Source organism: Eumetopias jubatus, unplaced genomic scaffold (genome assembly GCF_037043125.1).
Source record: "Eumetopias jubatus isolate StellerSeaLion01/CBP00866 unplaced genomic scaffold, mEumJub1_p1.0 scaffold_12, whole genome shotgun sequence".
Lineage (NCBI taxonomy): Eukaryota > Metazoa > Chordata > Mammalia > Carnivora > Otariidae > Eumetopias > Eumetopias jubatus.
The window spans coordinates 96,142,211-96,155,979 of record NW_028274818.1 but is presented as its reverse complement, the minus strand read 5'-3'; the positions used below and the strand labels follow the sequence as shown (position 1 = coordinate 96,155,979).

At 39.0% G+C, this 13,769-nt stretch overlaps 1 protein-coding gene across 4 annotated transcripts in view; it reads right to left on the bottom strand.

The window, feature by feature from the left end:
- The window catches only part of RABGEF1 (RAB guanine nucleotide exchange factor 1), a 58,152-nt gene that overhangs the window by 24,323 nt on the left and 20,060 nt on the right, over nt 1-13,769 (bottom strand). For 2 of the 4 annotated variants that reach the window (XM_028109805.2, XM_028109806.2), the window contains exons 3-4: nt 11,801-11,967; nt 265-434 (exon numbers count right to left, since the gene is read on the bottom strand). In XM_028109805.2, coding sequence (XP_027965606.1) covers nt 265-434; nt 11,801-11,967 — 337 coding nt within the window. Of the gene's footprint in view, nt 1-264; nt 435-11,800; nt 11,968-13,769 lie in introns of those variants that run through there. The other 2 variants (XM_028109807.2, XM_088029137.1) reach the window with 2 other exon arrangements.

Sequence of the window (13,769 nt, the reverse complement as noted above, 5' to 3'; positions counted from 1 at the left end):
TTTTTACTAGAGTACACAATATAAGTGGCTTCAGTGTCAGGCTTTCCGTGCAAAGATGATCCAAACACCACTGACTTGCAGTGGAAAAGTACTAGCCTGGGAGTTGGGTTTTAACTTGGTTCAGTGACATTTCTTAGGTAAGTAACTTAACATCTCTGGGTCTTGATTTTCCCAGGTGTAAAGTGACAAAGTTACACTAGATTATCTCTAAGACCTTTCCTAAAACCAAAACTCCATGTTTCTAAGTGGTTATTCTCAACCTACCCTTTTGTAATGCATTGTTTCCAAAAACATCTTGGTCTGCTTATAGATTTCTTGGCCTGTCTTGTGGAAGGTCTTGAGAAATTCTATGAACTCTTTAGACACTCTATCCGTTTCAATGCTGGCTTGCCGGTTTATGGAAGGACTGGGAGCTTTTGCTTCCTGAATTTCTGCTGGGAAAATTAAACATAATGAGTTTCATTACATAGAAGATCCATGCATGGAATTACTTTCTTTAAGTATGTAACTTAAGATTTTTTAAATTATGCTTAATCAAAGTTAAACTTGAATTTAAATTACTTTATGTTTAAATATTTGGACAACTTTACTTAAATTGAGCTAAATCTATTTTATGACTAGGAGGTACAAGCAGATAAAACTATATGATATTCCCATTCAAATAAAAGTTGTTCTACTAATATTTTCTTAGCCAAAATATATCATGCTTTGATCTACATACTTAATTGTAAATACTGAAATAGCACTACTATCTTGAACTTTCTCAAAGACTGCATGAGTTTACGAAACTAGTCAACAAGTAAAATAACAATCAGTAGAAGCACAAAAATGTTAGGTTACTTATAAGATTTGTTAACTCTTCCAAACCCATTCTACCTGTCAAAGAGGCTAATCTGTTTATGTGGAGACTAACAATTATTTACCCATCATTCAGTTTTCAAGTCATACTGCTCAAAGTGAAAGAATGCATCCAAAGCAACACAGTGATCATGACAGAACATACAGCAAAGAGGCAAGCGAAACAGATAAAATACTGTCTACTCAGCGGCCACACAACTCTTTCCTCTCTTCAAAATAATACACTCAAAGGAAAATGGGACCTTTACAGAACAAAGATAAGGGTGATGCGATAGAGTAAGTGCTCAAGGACAGCACGAACTGTATCACCAGATCTCAGACCACATTCTAAGCACCCTGATTTTTTTTTTTAAAGGATTTTTTTTTAAAGATTTTATTTATTTATTTGACACAGAGAGAGAGACAGCTAGAGAGGGAACACAAGCAGGGGGAGCAGGAGAGGGAAAAGCAGGCTTCCCGCTGAGCAGGGAGCTCAATGCGGGGCTCGATCCCAGGACCCTGGGATCATCATGACCTGAGCGGAAGGCAGACGCTTAACGACTGAGCCACCCAGGTGCCCTAAGCCCCCTGATTCTGAACTGTGCTAATTCAATAACTGTAACAAATTAAATGACCTCATACTCCCGTGAAGACAAAGTATCTTTTGAAAGTAGTGAAATCAACTTATTACCTGCTTTCTCAGAGTAACTTCTTATAATTCCACTTTTTAAACTTTAGTACCTGCAATACATTTTAATGATGAAGGTGCACTAAAGTTTTAAGACTGGATTATTCGAGGGGCACCTGGGGGCTCAGTCAGTTAAGCATCTGGCTTCAGCTCAGGTCATGATCCCAGGGTTCTGGGATCGAGCCCCACATCAGGCTCCACCCCCAGCAGGGAGTCTGCTTGAGGATTCTCTCTCCCCTTCTCCCTCTGCCTGCCCCCCCCCAACACGCTCTCTCTCTAATAAATAAATAAATCTTAAAAAAAAAAAAAAAGAAAGAAGAAATCTTAACAGTTCAACAGGAAACTGGGTAAAGAATACTAACTGAACAGAAAGGAAACATAAATGGATCTTAAACATAGGAAACATGCTCTATCTCACTCATGATAACAAATTCTCAAATTAAAACTAAATGAGATGCCATTTTAAAAATTAACAAAGACAAAAATCTGATGCTGATGGGGATATGGAGGGAAAGGCACTCTCATACTGTGGAGGTGAGAAAGTAAAATGATGTAACTGCAATAGAGTGCAATGTGGCAATAATTGTCAAAATTAAAAATACATTTATCCTGGGGTGCCTGGGTGGCTCAGTTGGTTAAGCGACTGCCTTCGGCTCAGGTCATGATCCCGGAGTCCCGGGATCGAGTCCCGCATGGGGCTCCCTGTTCAGCGAGGGGTCTGCTTCTCCCTCTGACCCTCTCCCCTCTCATGCTCTCTCTCACACTCTCTCTCTCAAATAAATAAAGAAAATCTTTAAAAAAGAAATACATTTATCCTATGACCCAACAATTCCATTTCTCAGAAATTTTCTACTGATATAACGGCACATGTACAAAATAAATACATACAAGGCTACTCATTTTAGCACTACTTATAACAGCAGAAGACTAAAAATGGCACAGATATTTATCACTAAGGGACTAAATAAATTGTGGTTTAATCCATAAATACTGTATAGTCTTAAAATATTTTTAATGTACTAAAAAGGAAGAATTCTTAAATGCTCAATAAAAAAAGGACAGTATGTAAGAATACAGAGCAGAGTATATGTAATAAAAATACATGTGTCTATAAATGAAAACAAAAGCACATAAGGATACACAAGAAACAAATGACAAAGGTTGTCTGCATATGGGAGAACGATGGTGGTAGTGGCTGGAAACTAGATGGGTGAGGGACCATATACCTTTTATTTTGGAGCCATCCGAATGTACTATTTATTTTCTTTTTAAGCAAATAAATAAATCAGGTACAATTTAACTTAAAACAAAAACTGGCAACATCCTTCCTGAAACATTTTTTACCAGTATGGAAAACCAAAAGTTGTATTTGACATCCTGTATGATTAGAAAAAGTTCTTTAATACTTAAGGGTTTAATCCTTCACTCAAACTGATAATTCCACTCCTAGTCATGATGGAGTAACAGGGATTGGGTTTATGCTACTGCCCTAACAACTAGAAAATCAGATAAAATATATGAAATAATGGTTTTTAGAAACTGGACAATAGAGAGATGGTAGAGTAACTCCTAAGAAAAGTAGACAAATATGGTAAGTCCTACAAGTACCCCAGCTTACTACAGGGAGAATTTTTAGGCCATGGCACAGGGGAAAGTAAGGCAACTCAGAGCCTAGCAGACTGGCTGAATTGGGGAAAGAGCATTTAGAGCTAAGGGAGGCCAAAGTCCCTAGAAATTGCATGGCAAAATGAGAGGATGGGGCTGCATAGAAAAAATTCCAGATAACTGCAGAGGGGTTCCCTCGAGTCTGTGACTGAGTACTGCATGTGTGTGTTAGAAAACTACCAATGACTGCGTAGAGAAGTAGGCAGAACAATCCCCAGAGCACACACAACAGGGAATAATTCATTTCCCAACAGCCAGGAACAAAGAACACCAGCAATGGCAAATATAAAAAACATTTTCTCATTTAAAAAAATTTCTAGAAGATAATTAACTGTTTACAGCTAAAGTAATAATAACGGATTGTGGGATTTATATCATACGTGTAAGTAAAATATAGGACAACAATTGCACAAAGAGTGGGAGGAAGAAATCTAAGAATACTATTGGTAAGGTTCTAATATGTAAACTGGTATAACACTATTTGAAGGTAGAGTAGTTAAAAGGTATTTTTTAAACCTCAGAACAGCCACTTAAAAAAAAAGAAAGAAGTACAGCTAATAAGCCAATAGTGAAAATAAAGATATAATCATAAAAAACAATCTACCAAAACAAAAATTTTACTAAATATAAATAGCCTGAACAGTCCAATATAAGTAGCCTAAATAATCCAGGATCCCTATATATCTTCTCTCTGAGAGAGGCAGAGTTCAGGTACAGAGGAAGAAGATGAGGCCCAACAGGTATTCAGAAGGGAAGACAGAAAGGAGTAACTTCCCCTATATCACATTTTGGCTAGGATCCAGATGGCAACAGCTTGCTCTTCAACTTCAAATCTTAAGATTTTAATACAGAAAATTTTTAATGTAGAATGTACATTATATAATGTAGATAGGCCTGGATGGTTCAGTTGGTTAAGCGCCCAACTCTTGATTTCAGCCCAGGTCATAATCTATGGATCATGAGATCAAGCCCAATGACAGGCTCCACACTTACAGTGGAGTCTGCTTGAGATTCTCTCTCCTCCTCTGCCCCTCCCCCTATGCACATGCACATGAGTTCTAAATAAATAAAAATCTTTTAAAAAGTCTTCTTAGCAAGGTTCCTCAAAAAGTTAAAAACAGGAGCGCCTTGGTGGCTCAGTCAGTTAAGCGTCTGCCTTTGGCTCAGGTCGTGATCCCGGGGTCCTGGGATCGAGCCCCGCGTCGGGCTCCCTGCTCAGTGGGAGGCCTGCTTCTCCCTCTCCCACTCCCCCTGCTTGTGTTCCCTCTCTTGCTGTGTCTCTCTCTTTGTCAAATAAATAAATAAAAAATCTTAAAAAAAAAAAAATCCTAGAGGAGAACATAGGCAGTAACCTCTTCAACATCGGCCACAGCAACTTCTTTCAAGATACATCTCCAAAGGCAAGTGAAACAAAAGCAAAAATGAACTTTTGGGACTTCATCGAGATAAAAGGCTTCTGCACAGCAAAGGAAACAGTCAACAAAACAAAGAGGCAATCCACAGAATGGGAGAAGATATTTGCAAATGACACTTCAGACAAAGGGCTGACTGATATCCATGACCTGTAACTTCTCAAACTCAACACCTAAAAAACAAATAAGTCAAAAAATGGGCAGAAGACATGAACAGACACTTCTCCAAAGAAGACATACAAATGGCTAACAGACTCATGAGAAAATGTTCATCATCATTAGCCATCAGGGAAATTCAAATCAAAACCACATTGAGATGCCACCTTACACCAGTTAGAATGGCAAAAATGGACAAGGCAAGAAACAACAAATGTTGGAGAGGTTGTGGAGAAAGGGGAACCCTCTTACACTGTTGGTGGGAATGCAAGTTGGTACAGCCACTTTGGAAAACAGTGTGGAGGTGCCTCAAAAAGTTAAAAACAGAGCTACCCTGTGACCCAGCAATTGCACTCCTGGGTATTTACCCCAAAGACACAGATGTAGTAAAAAGAAGGGCCATATGCACCCCAATGTTCATAGCAGCAATGTCCACAACAGCCAAACTGTGGAAAGAGCTGAGATGCCCTTCAACAGATGAATGGATAAAGAAGATGTGGTCCATATATACAATGGAATATTACTCAGCCATCAGAAAGGATGAATACCCAACTTTTACATCAACACGGATGGGACTGGAGGAGATTACGCTAAGTGAAATAAGTCAAGCAGAGAAAGTCAATTATCATATGGTTTCAGTTATCTGTGAACATAAGGAATAGCATGGAGGACATTAGGAGAAGGAAGGGGAAAATGAGGGGGGGAATTGGAGGGAGAAATGAACCATGAGAGACTATGGACTCTGAGAAACGAACTGAGGGTTTTAGAGGGGAGGGGGTAGGGGGCTGGCTTAGCCTGCTGATGGGTATTAAGGGGTATTAAGGTGGGCATGTGTTGCATGGAGCACTGGGTGTTATACACAAACAATGAATCATGGAATACTACATCAAAAATTAATGATGTATTGTATGGTGACTAACATAACATAATAAAATTAAATTAAATTAAAAAAAAAAAGAATAGGTGTGAAAGAGTAAAGACAACCTGAATATGTCAATTATCAAAAAAGAACATGATCATGTAGTAAAGATGACTAACACCATTTCTAGTACTAAAAACATTTTATAGGGCGCCTGGGTGGCTCAGTTGGTTAAGCGACTGCCTTCGGCTCAGGTCACGATCCTGGAGTCCCGGGATCGAGTCCCGCGTTGGGCTCCCTGCTCGGCGGGAGGTCTGCTTCTCCCTCTGACCCTCTTCCCTCTCGTGCTCTCTATCTCTCATTCTCTCTCAAATAAATAAATAAAATCCTTTAAAAAAATAAATAAAAATAAAAACATTTTATATCGCCATGTTAAAAAGTTTACTGAAAAAAATCCCATGTTTCTCAGATTATCCAAACAAAATAGGGGCAGCTCAGTAGAATATTACAGTTCTTACTTTTTCAGTGGTTCTGTGTATAGTTATATAATGTGAACTAAAAGGGAGATAGTCTGTAGCACAGTAAGAAATGTATGTTTGGTCTCTGCACCTGGGTTCCCTGGACAGAACTTCTAAGACCCTTGAAATTTCCTGAGTTACAGAGACGAGAGGAGCATCTGTTTTTATTTATAACAAGCCCCTTTCTTCCTTCCTTTTCTGAATTTATGCTAATGAGGTGACTCCGTGGACCCCTACATAGCTTAGGGCTATCTAGAGAGGCTAATCACCAACCAGAGGAATCAACCCTGCAATGAGAGGGTTTAAACTTTGAGTCCCACCCACCCCACTCACCCCTCAACTTCTGACTTCTGACTTTTCAGACGGAGGGGGGGATGGAGACTTTTGATTACCAATGATTTAATGAAGCTGCCGTAAAAAACCCTAAATGATTAGGTTTGGGAAATTTCCACATCGGTAAACATATCGAGGTGCTGGGTGTATGGCCCACCTGGAGAGGACATGGCAGCTTGGTGTCACCCCACCCCCGCCCCATACCTTGCCCTATGCATCTCTTCCATTTGCCTATTCCTGTGTTGTATTCTTTATAATAAACTGTAAGATAAATAAAGTGTTTTCCTGAGTTCTGTGAGTCATTCTAACAAACTGTCAAACCTGAGGAGAGGCTTGTGGGAATCCTGGACTTATAGCTGGCTGGTCACAAGTTTGGGTGCCCCGACTCCTGGGGGCTGCAACTGGCCTCTGGGGTGGGGACAACCTTGTGGGACAGAGCCCTTAGCCTGTGGATTTTGTGCTGTGGAGTTTGTGCTGACTCTGCGTAGTTAGTGTTAGAAAAAGGACTGAATTGTTGGCCACCCAGTTGGTGTCAAAGAATAAAAGACTCCAAATACACAGTAATAGGGAAAAAATTTCTCATAGTCCTTATCAATGAAAGTCAGAAAACAGTCACGATTATAAAATCAGTTCTAAATTCAACTTGGGGAATCATTAACTCAGTTTCATCTAAATGCCAAAGTGGCCCTCATGATTAAAGTAGCAATTCATTAGTGATCCTTCAGACGATGTAATCAACACTATGCTTCTACTTAATTAACATCTGAAGTTCAGGTCTTGGGATAGCACTGAATGCTAGAGGATTACAGTTTTAAGTCTTATTTTGAAATAACCTCAAATTTACAGAAGCTGCCAGACTGTCACAAAGAATTTCTTTAGGGGCCTCTGGGTGGTTCGGTTGGTTAAGTGTCTGACTCTTGGTTTTGGCTCAGGTCATAATCTCAGGGTCGTGAGATCGAGCCCCCGTTGGGCTCTGCACTCAGTGGAGAGTCTGCTGGAGATTCTCTCTCTCTCCCTCTCTCTCTAAAAATAAATAAATCTTTTAAAAAAAATTTCTTTATACCCCTTACTCAGATACACAAAATTGTAACACTTTGCTACATCTGTATTATTTTTTCTAAATTTTTCAAGTAAATTGCATATATCATGCTCTTTATCCCTTAATTTGCATGCTTCCTAATAACAAGAATATGCTTTTACATTACCACGGTACAGTTCCTGAAAAAGTGAGTGTTTTTTTCTTACACAGGATTCAATTGAGAGTCATGTCTTCACTTGGTGGTCAAGCATACTTAGTCTCCTTTAACCTCTAAGGACTCCCAGCCTTCCTTTGTTCTCATAATACTGACAACTTTAAAGAATATAGGCAAGTCATTTTATTGAATACCCCTCAATTTGGGTTTCTCTGCTGTTTCCTCATGACTGGATTCGGGTTATAACTCTTCAGCTTAAATATGACATAATTCATGGTATGTTCTTCTCAAAGTATCATATCTGGAGGTACATAATGTCCATTTCCCACAATTACAGTTACCATTTCTCTATTTATAATTAATTAATTAGTTGTGGGAGTTAATTTGAGATCATGTTCATAATTTGTTCCTCCGGAAACTCTCCTCTCACCCCAGATTTAGCATCCAGTGATGAAATGTGCCTGAATCAATTCTTACTATGATGATTGCAAAATGGTGATTTCTTATCTCCATTACTCCTTTCATATTTATTAGTCAACATTCTATGGTAAAAAAAACAAAAACAAAAACAAAACTTTCTCTGGGCGCCTGGGTGGCTCGGTCAGTTAAGCATCCAACTCCTGATTTCAGCTCAGGTCACGATCTCAGGGTCACGAGATCAAGTGCCACGTCTGCATCTGCAACCACATCCAGAGCTGTGCTCCTGCTCAGCGGGGGAGTCTGCTCAAGATTCCCTCTCTCTTTCCCTCTGTCATTCCCCCTCCCTGCCTGCACTCTGCAGCACTCTCTCCCAAATAAATAAATCTTAAAAAAAAAAAAAGAGCTTTCTCTTCTCCTTTATTTAGTCTTTTATTTATTTAATTAGTTGAAAGGACTAATGGATTATTTTATTCAATCAGTTATACTCCACTTATTGTCCTTATTTAATACTCAAATTTGGCCAGTTGAAATCCACAGAAGCTGGCTTCTGGGTCTTTGACATGTCCCCAAATTTTGGGCAGCCCGTCTTTCCCTGCTCCAGCCCCTGAATCAGTCTTTTCTCCACGGAACTCATGAGTTCATTTTAGTGAAGATTAGTATTTAGACTCTAAGGTCTGGGTGGAAAAATTGGTATTTCAATTCTAAAAAAAGAAAAGAATCCTATGAGCACTGCCTTTAGATTAGTTTGTGAACAATGCATACAAGATTCTACTCAGGACAACAAGAGTCTACTTGAGCTCTAAAAGAAAAGGGGCTTTCAAAATGTATGAGCAAGTATTTCAACTTGGCCAATCAACTATGACTTACTCTGTAAGCTCACTCAGTCTTACTTTAGAAATCTAAAAACTGTAGGTAAACTCTGAGTCTTTAATCAAGTTATTCCCTTAACCTTCTGTGAAGGGCATCCAACTCTTAACAGGATACTAAATATTCTTCAAACTCCTTAGAAGGCTGTATTTATGTTCTGTTTACCACCAACTTGCCTTGGTTTAAGAGCTTTCTTTCATGCCACCGACAGAAGCAAGAAAAATATCAAGAGCAAAGGCATCATGTATTAATGAAGTAAAATAGAGAATACAGAACACAAAAGGCCTATTTTAGTTGTGACTCAATAAATTAAAATCACATTTAGTATAGACTAACTTTATCCACAGGCAAAGACCAAATAAATCAGTCTGAAATGCAAAGTTCATCTGTAAGCAGTCTGCAAAGATCAAATAGGATCTTTGCACACACACATCAATTTTTTTCGATACTTTGAGGTCTCTATCTCCCTATGCTTTCTATAGACCAAAGCCAACTAAAGATTGAAAATCTAAGGTAATAATCTACCATTTGAAAAGGAAAGAAGCTAAGAAGTATACCAATAAAATTTTAAAAAATAAAAACAACTTGGAACTTTTAAAGTACAAATCTTCTTTCATAATATAATGCACATGCACAGACATTCTTAGGATACGCTTTTTTAAAAGTACCAAGGATAGTCACCGAAGGTACATGACTATTACGCACTTCAGTGAATATCATACAGACACAGAGAGATATACACACACACCCACATTCACTAGAGATCAAGGGATATAGTGGGAAAATGGAACCTAAACATCAACATATTATATGACCTTGAGTAAGTTACCTAATGTTTATGGGCTTTCATAGTGTTACTTACAAAAAGAGGCAATTAGAGCCACTGGGTTTTATAACTTCTTTACTATTTCATATTTCACGTTTTACTATTTCACTGTATATCATAATTTCATAAGGTTAATGAGACTTTCCCAAAGCAAGAAACAGAATTTAAGCTTAATAGGAATGAATGGCTTTAATACCCTTGAGCTCCTTACTAGTAGAGCTTATTCTACCAGAGAAACAACTTGTATTTTTAACTAGCTAACATTTACTGGAGACTTACTATGTTTGTCAGGTACTGTGCTGAACTCTTTTAATTGCATCAGCTCATTTAATGCTTAAGACATGCCTACAGTAGGTACCACGGTCCCTCAGAATAGACAGCTTAAAGAGATTAGCTTGCTCAAGGTCACAAGAGCTAGTAAACCACAGAACCGAGACTCAAACAAGAGGACTCCAAAGCTTATGCACTTAACCACCATGCTACACTACTTCCTCATAAATAAATCATGAGCCAAATTCATCCTTAATTTAATCTCTAACAGGTACTCATTATTCCCTTTCTAATTACAGTAAACTGCCACAAGTAACAGCCAACCAGGAAACAACTCCAAATTAATCATGTGAACAAAAAGATTATTTAAAGGCTTGCTTTTATTGGGACACCTGGGTGGCTCAGCTGGTTAAAGGTCTGCCTTCAGCTCAGGTCATGATCCCAGGGTCCTGGAATCGAGTCCCACATCAGGCTTCTTGATCAGCAGGGAGCCTGTTTCTCCCTCTCCCACTCCCCCTGCTTGTGTTCCTGTTCTCGCTGTGTCTCTCTGTCAAATAAATAAATAAAATCTTAACAACAACAACAAAAAAGGTTTGCTTTTATTAAAGAGAAGTGCTGTGTTTGGGGTAATCAGCAACCTTTCCTTCTAATAAAAAATAATAGCCATTAAATCTGAAAGACCAGCAAAGATCTTAAGGTGTGATATTATTATTCAAATACAAAAACAAAACAAAACTCCTGACAATTACCCCAGGTGGTGGGGTTTGTCCAAGAGAACATCTCTTCTGATAACATCAGCCTTATCTCCATCACCATTTCAAATTTACTGCATAACTCTGATTACCAACATAAAGGTTCAAAGACTAGGGCACCTGGGTGGCTCAGCTGGTTAAGCCACTGCCTTCGGCTCAGGTCATGATCCTGGAGTCCCAGGATCGAGTCCCGCCTCGGACTCCCTGCTCGGCGGGGAGTCTACTTCTCCCTCTGACCCTCTTCCCTCTCGTGCTCTCTCTCATTCTCTCTCTAATAAATAAATAAAATCTTAAAAAAAAAAAAAAGGTTCAAAGACTAAGCCCTAACAACAGTCTTTTTCTTGCTTCTAGCTAGGCCACCTGAACCAGCTGTCTGAGGACAGGTAGAACACATTTTAACTTTAGTGACAATCTTTTTACTGGGTATATAGCATTTTAAGAAGCAGTTGAAGAAGGTAATGTACATATAAATCCATACACTAGAAAATACCTACTATGAATTACTTTCACCCCTCCAAAAGCCCAAAGCAAGCCTTTTCCTATATGTTCTCTATGTATTTCTTCAAGATGCAAGCTGTCTCTCAAGCGCTCAGAAAACCTCTATTTTAGGTGACTTTCAGCCTAGAAACAGTCATTTCTGATTAAGGTACGGTTAATAAGGATATTATACAAAGGAGAATAAACCAGAATCCCAAAAATTAAAGGCACAAAAAATAAAACATTCAAAAAGATATACATTTGGATGGTAATACATTTTATAAACAGAACTACATTTTTGTAGTCCTACGGGGTAATAAACAAGCTTCTCCCACACACAATGTCCTCCAACCAAAGAAGATTTTTGGTGTTATATACTGTCTGACCCTTAAACCCCACTTCAGTTTCAAATCTGAGTTGATACCCCCTGAATGCTTAGAGAAATTAAAAAGCAGAGCCCACATGCACTGTGGATCTACTCTGTATCTCATTTGAGCACAGAGGAAAAAAACGAATCAGAAAATTACCCTTTTTTGATCCAACCCTGGATGAAGCACTGAAGAATTTCTTTACTGTGGTAACCTTGCGAGTCTTCTCATTGGTTTTCTTTTCTTCAAACTTGGAAAATGTGAGGGACTGGGCCCCTGGGCCACTCTGACTGCTGGCAAAGGCCTCTTCCTCCTCCCGCTGAAGTCTGCAGTTCAAGAGAGGATTGAGAATGAGCCAGACATCCTCTTAAGTTTTCCCTGTATCCGAAGTTATTACTCAATGAATTGCAGGGGCATCCAGAAGGTTTAGAACTGGAGGCTAAACACACCAAATAGGTCTGAGGTGTCTGATACGAAATTATCCCTACCGGATCCTAGACTTCAAAAGGGACCTTCTCCATGGATTGTATTCATTTAGCAACTGTAACTAAATGTAACGAAGGTTACAGAAAAGCACTAAACTCTAGTCCTTTCCACTAACAACCTCAAGGTTGAAAAGGAGAAAGAGATAAGTAATTACCATATAACGCGATAGCTCTTACAGTAGAGAGTAAAACCCAACTGCTGTGAGAATATAAGCGAAGAATAACTTAATCTGCTAGAGAAGTCCAAGGTTTTACAATGGTGACATTTAGGCTGAGCTTAAGAGATGAACAAGGTTCCACTGACTGAAAGGACACTCAAGAGATGAACAAGATTCCACTGAGCGAAAGGACACTCCAGGGAGAGGGAGCTACAAATGTGAGGGCATGTGGCTTCTTTTGCCGACTAAGTTAAGCGAAGTCATTGATGGTGTGACCAGATGGTAAGAAACTTTGACAGCCAAGTCCATTATAATGCTAGATTTCACCACATGGTGCAGAACCAAGAGTGATCATAAATCCAATAAATTACCATTATCAGATCTGTGCTTTAGAAAAATAATGCAGGTAGCTATGTGATAACTTGAGGGGCAATAATTAAGAGTATATACATGTAGTATATACATGTATACTCTTAAGAGTATATACACGGGCACCCGGGTGGCTCAGTCATTAAGCATCTGCCTTCGGCTCGGGTCATGATCCCAGGGTCCTGGGATCGAGCCCCACATCGGGCTCCCTGCTCAGCGGGGAGCCTGCTTCTCCCTCTCCCACTCCCCCTGCTTGTGTTCCCTCTCTTGCTGTATCTCCCTCTGTCAAATAAATAAATAAAATCTTAAAAAAAAAAAAGAGTATATTATACAAAGATTTAAGTGAGAGAAAATAAAGACCAGGAAACTAAGAAAGGGTAAAATTCAAAAGACTTCTCTGAGCTGGAATAAGTTCTACTTATCGCCCAATTAGTTTTAGATAGTATGGGAGAAATTAAGAATGATTCCAATGTTTTTTAGCCAACTGAATAAAACAGTGATGTCATTAATTGATACAGGAAGAAGTGTAGGTAGGAGGAAACACTGGTATTGAGGATTAGAGTAAATAAAAACAAATTTGGCCTAGGACAAGCTGAATTTGAGAATTTATAATAAATCTCAAAGGCTGTCCATAGAACAATGGCTCTATATGGTGATCCCAGCAGCATCACCTGGGAACTTGTTAGAAATCCAAATTCTCAGACCTCACTCCCACCCTACTCAAGTCAGAGACTCTGCAGTGACGTCCAGTGATGCCCCTTTTTATAAGCTTTCCAGGTGATTCTCATGCTTGTTCAAATTTGAGAAACAGTGCTATAGGAAATCTCAAGCAAGGTCACAAATGGAAGCAGTAAGAAACAGCAAGGAAATCACAGACAGAAGTGTTAGTCTGTGAGTGGAATAGGGACACACCTCCCTCTGAGACAAAATAGAAGTTAACATAAAGATATTAGTACATTTTGCTGTGGAGAGGGGAGAAAGCTAAGGGAATTCATGCCTAGTGACCTCCACTTTCTTCATGAAATAGGATCAGCTACTGAGAATATCAGTGGGAAACAGGATGAAATTAACATTCTATGTCTACATTTTCTGTCTTTGACTATAGAGTTACTGAAA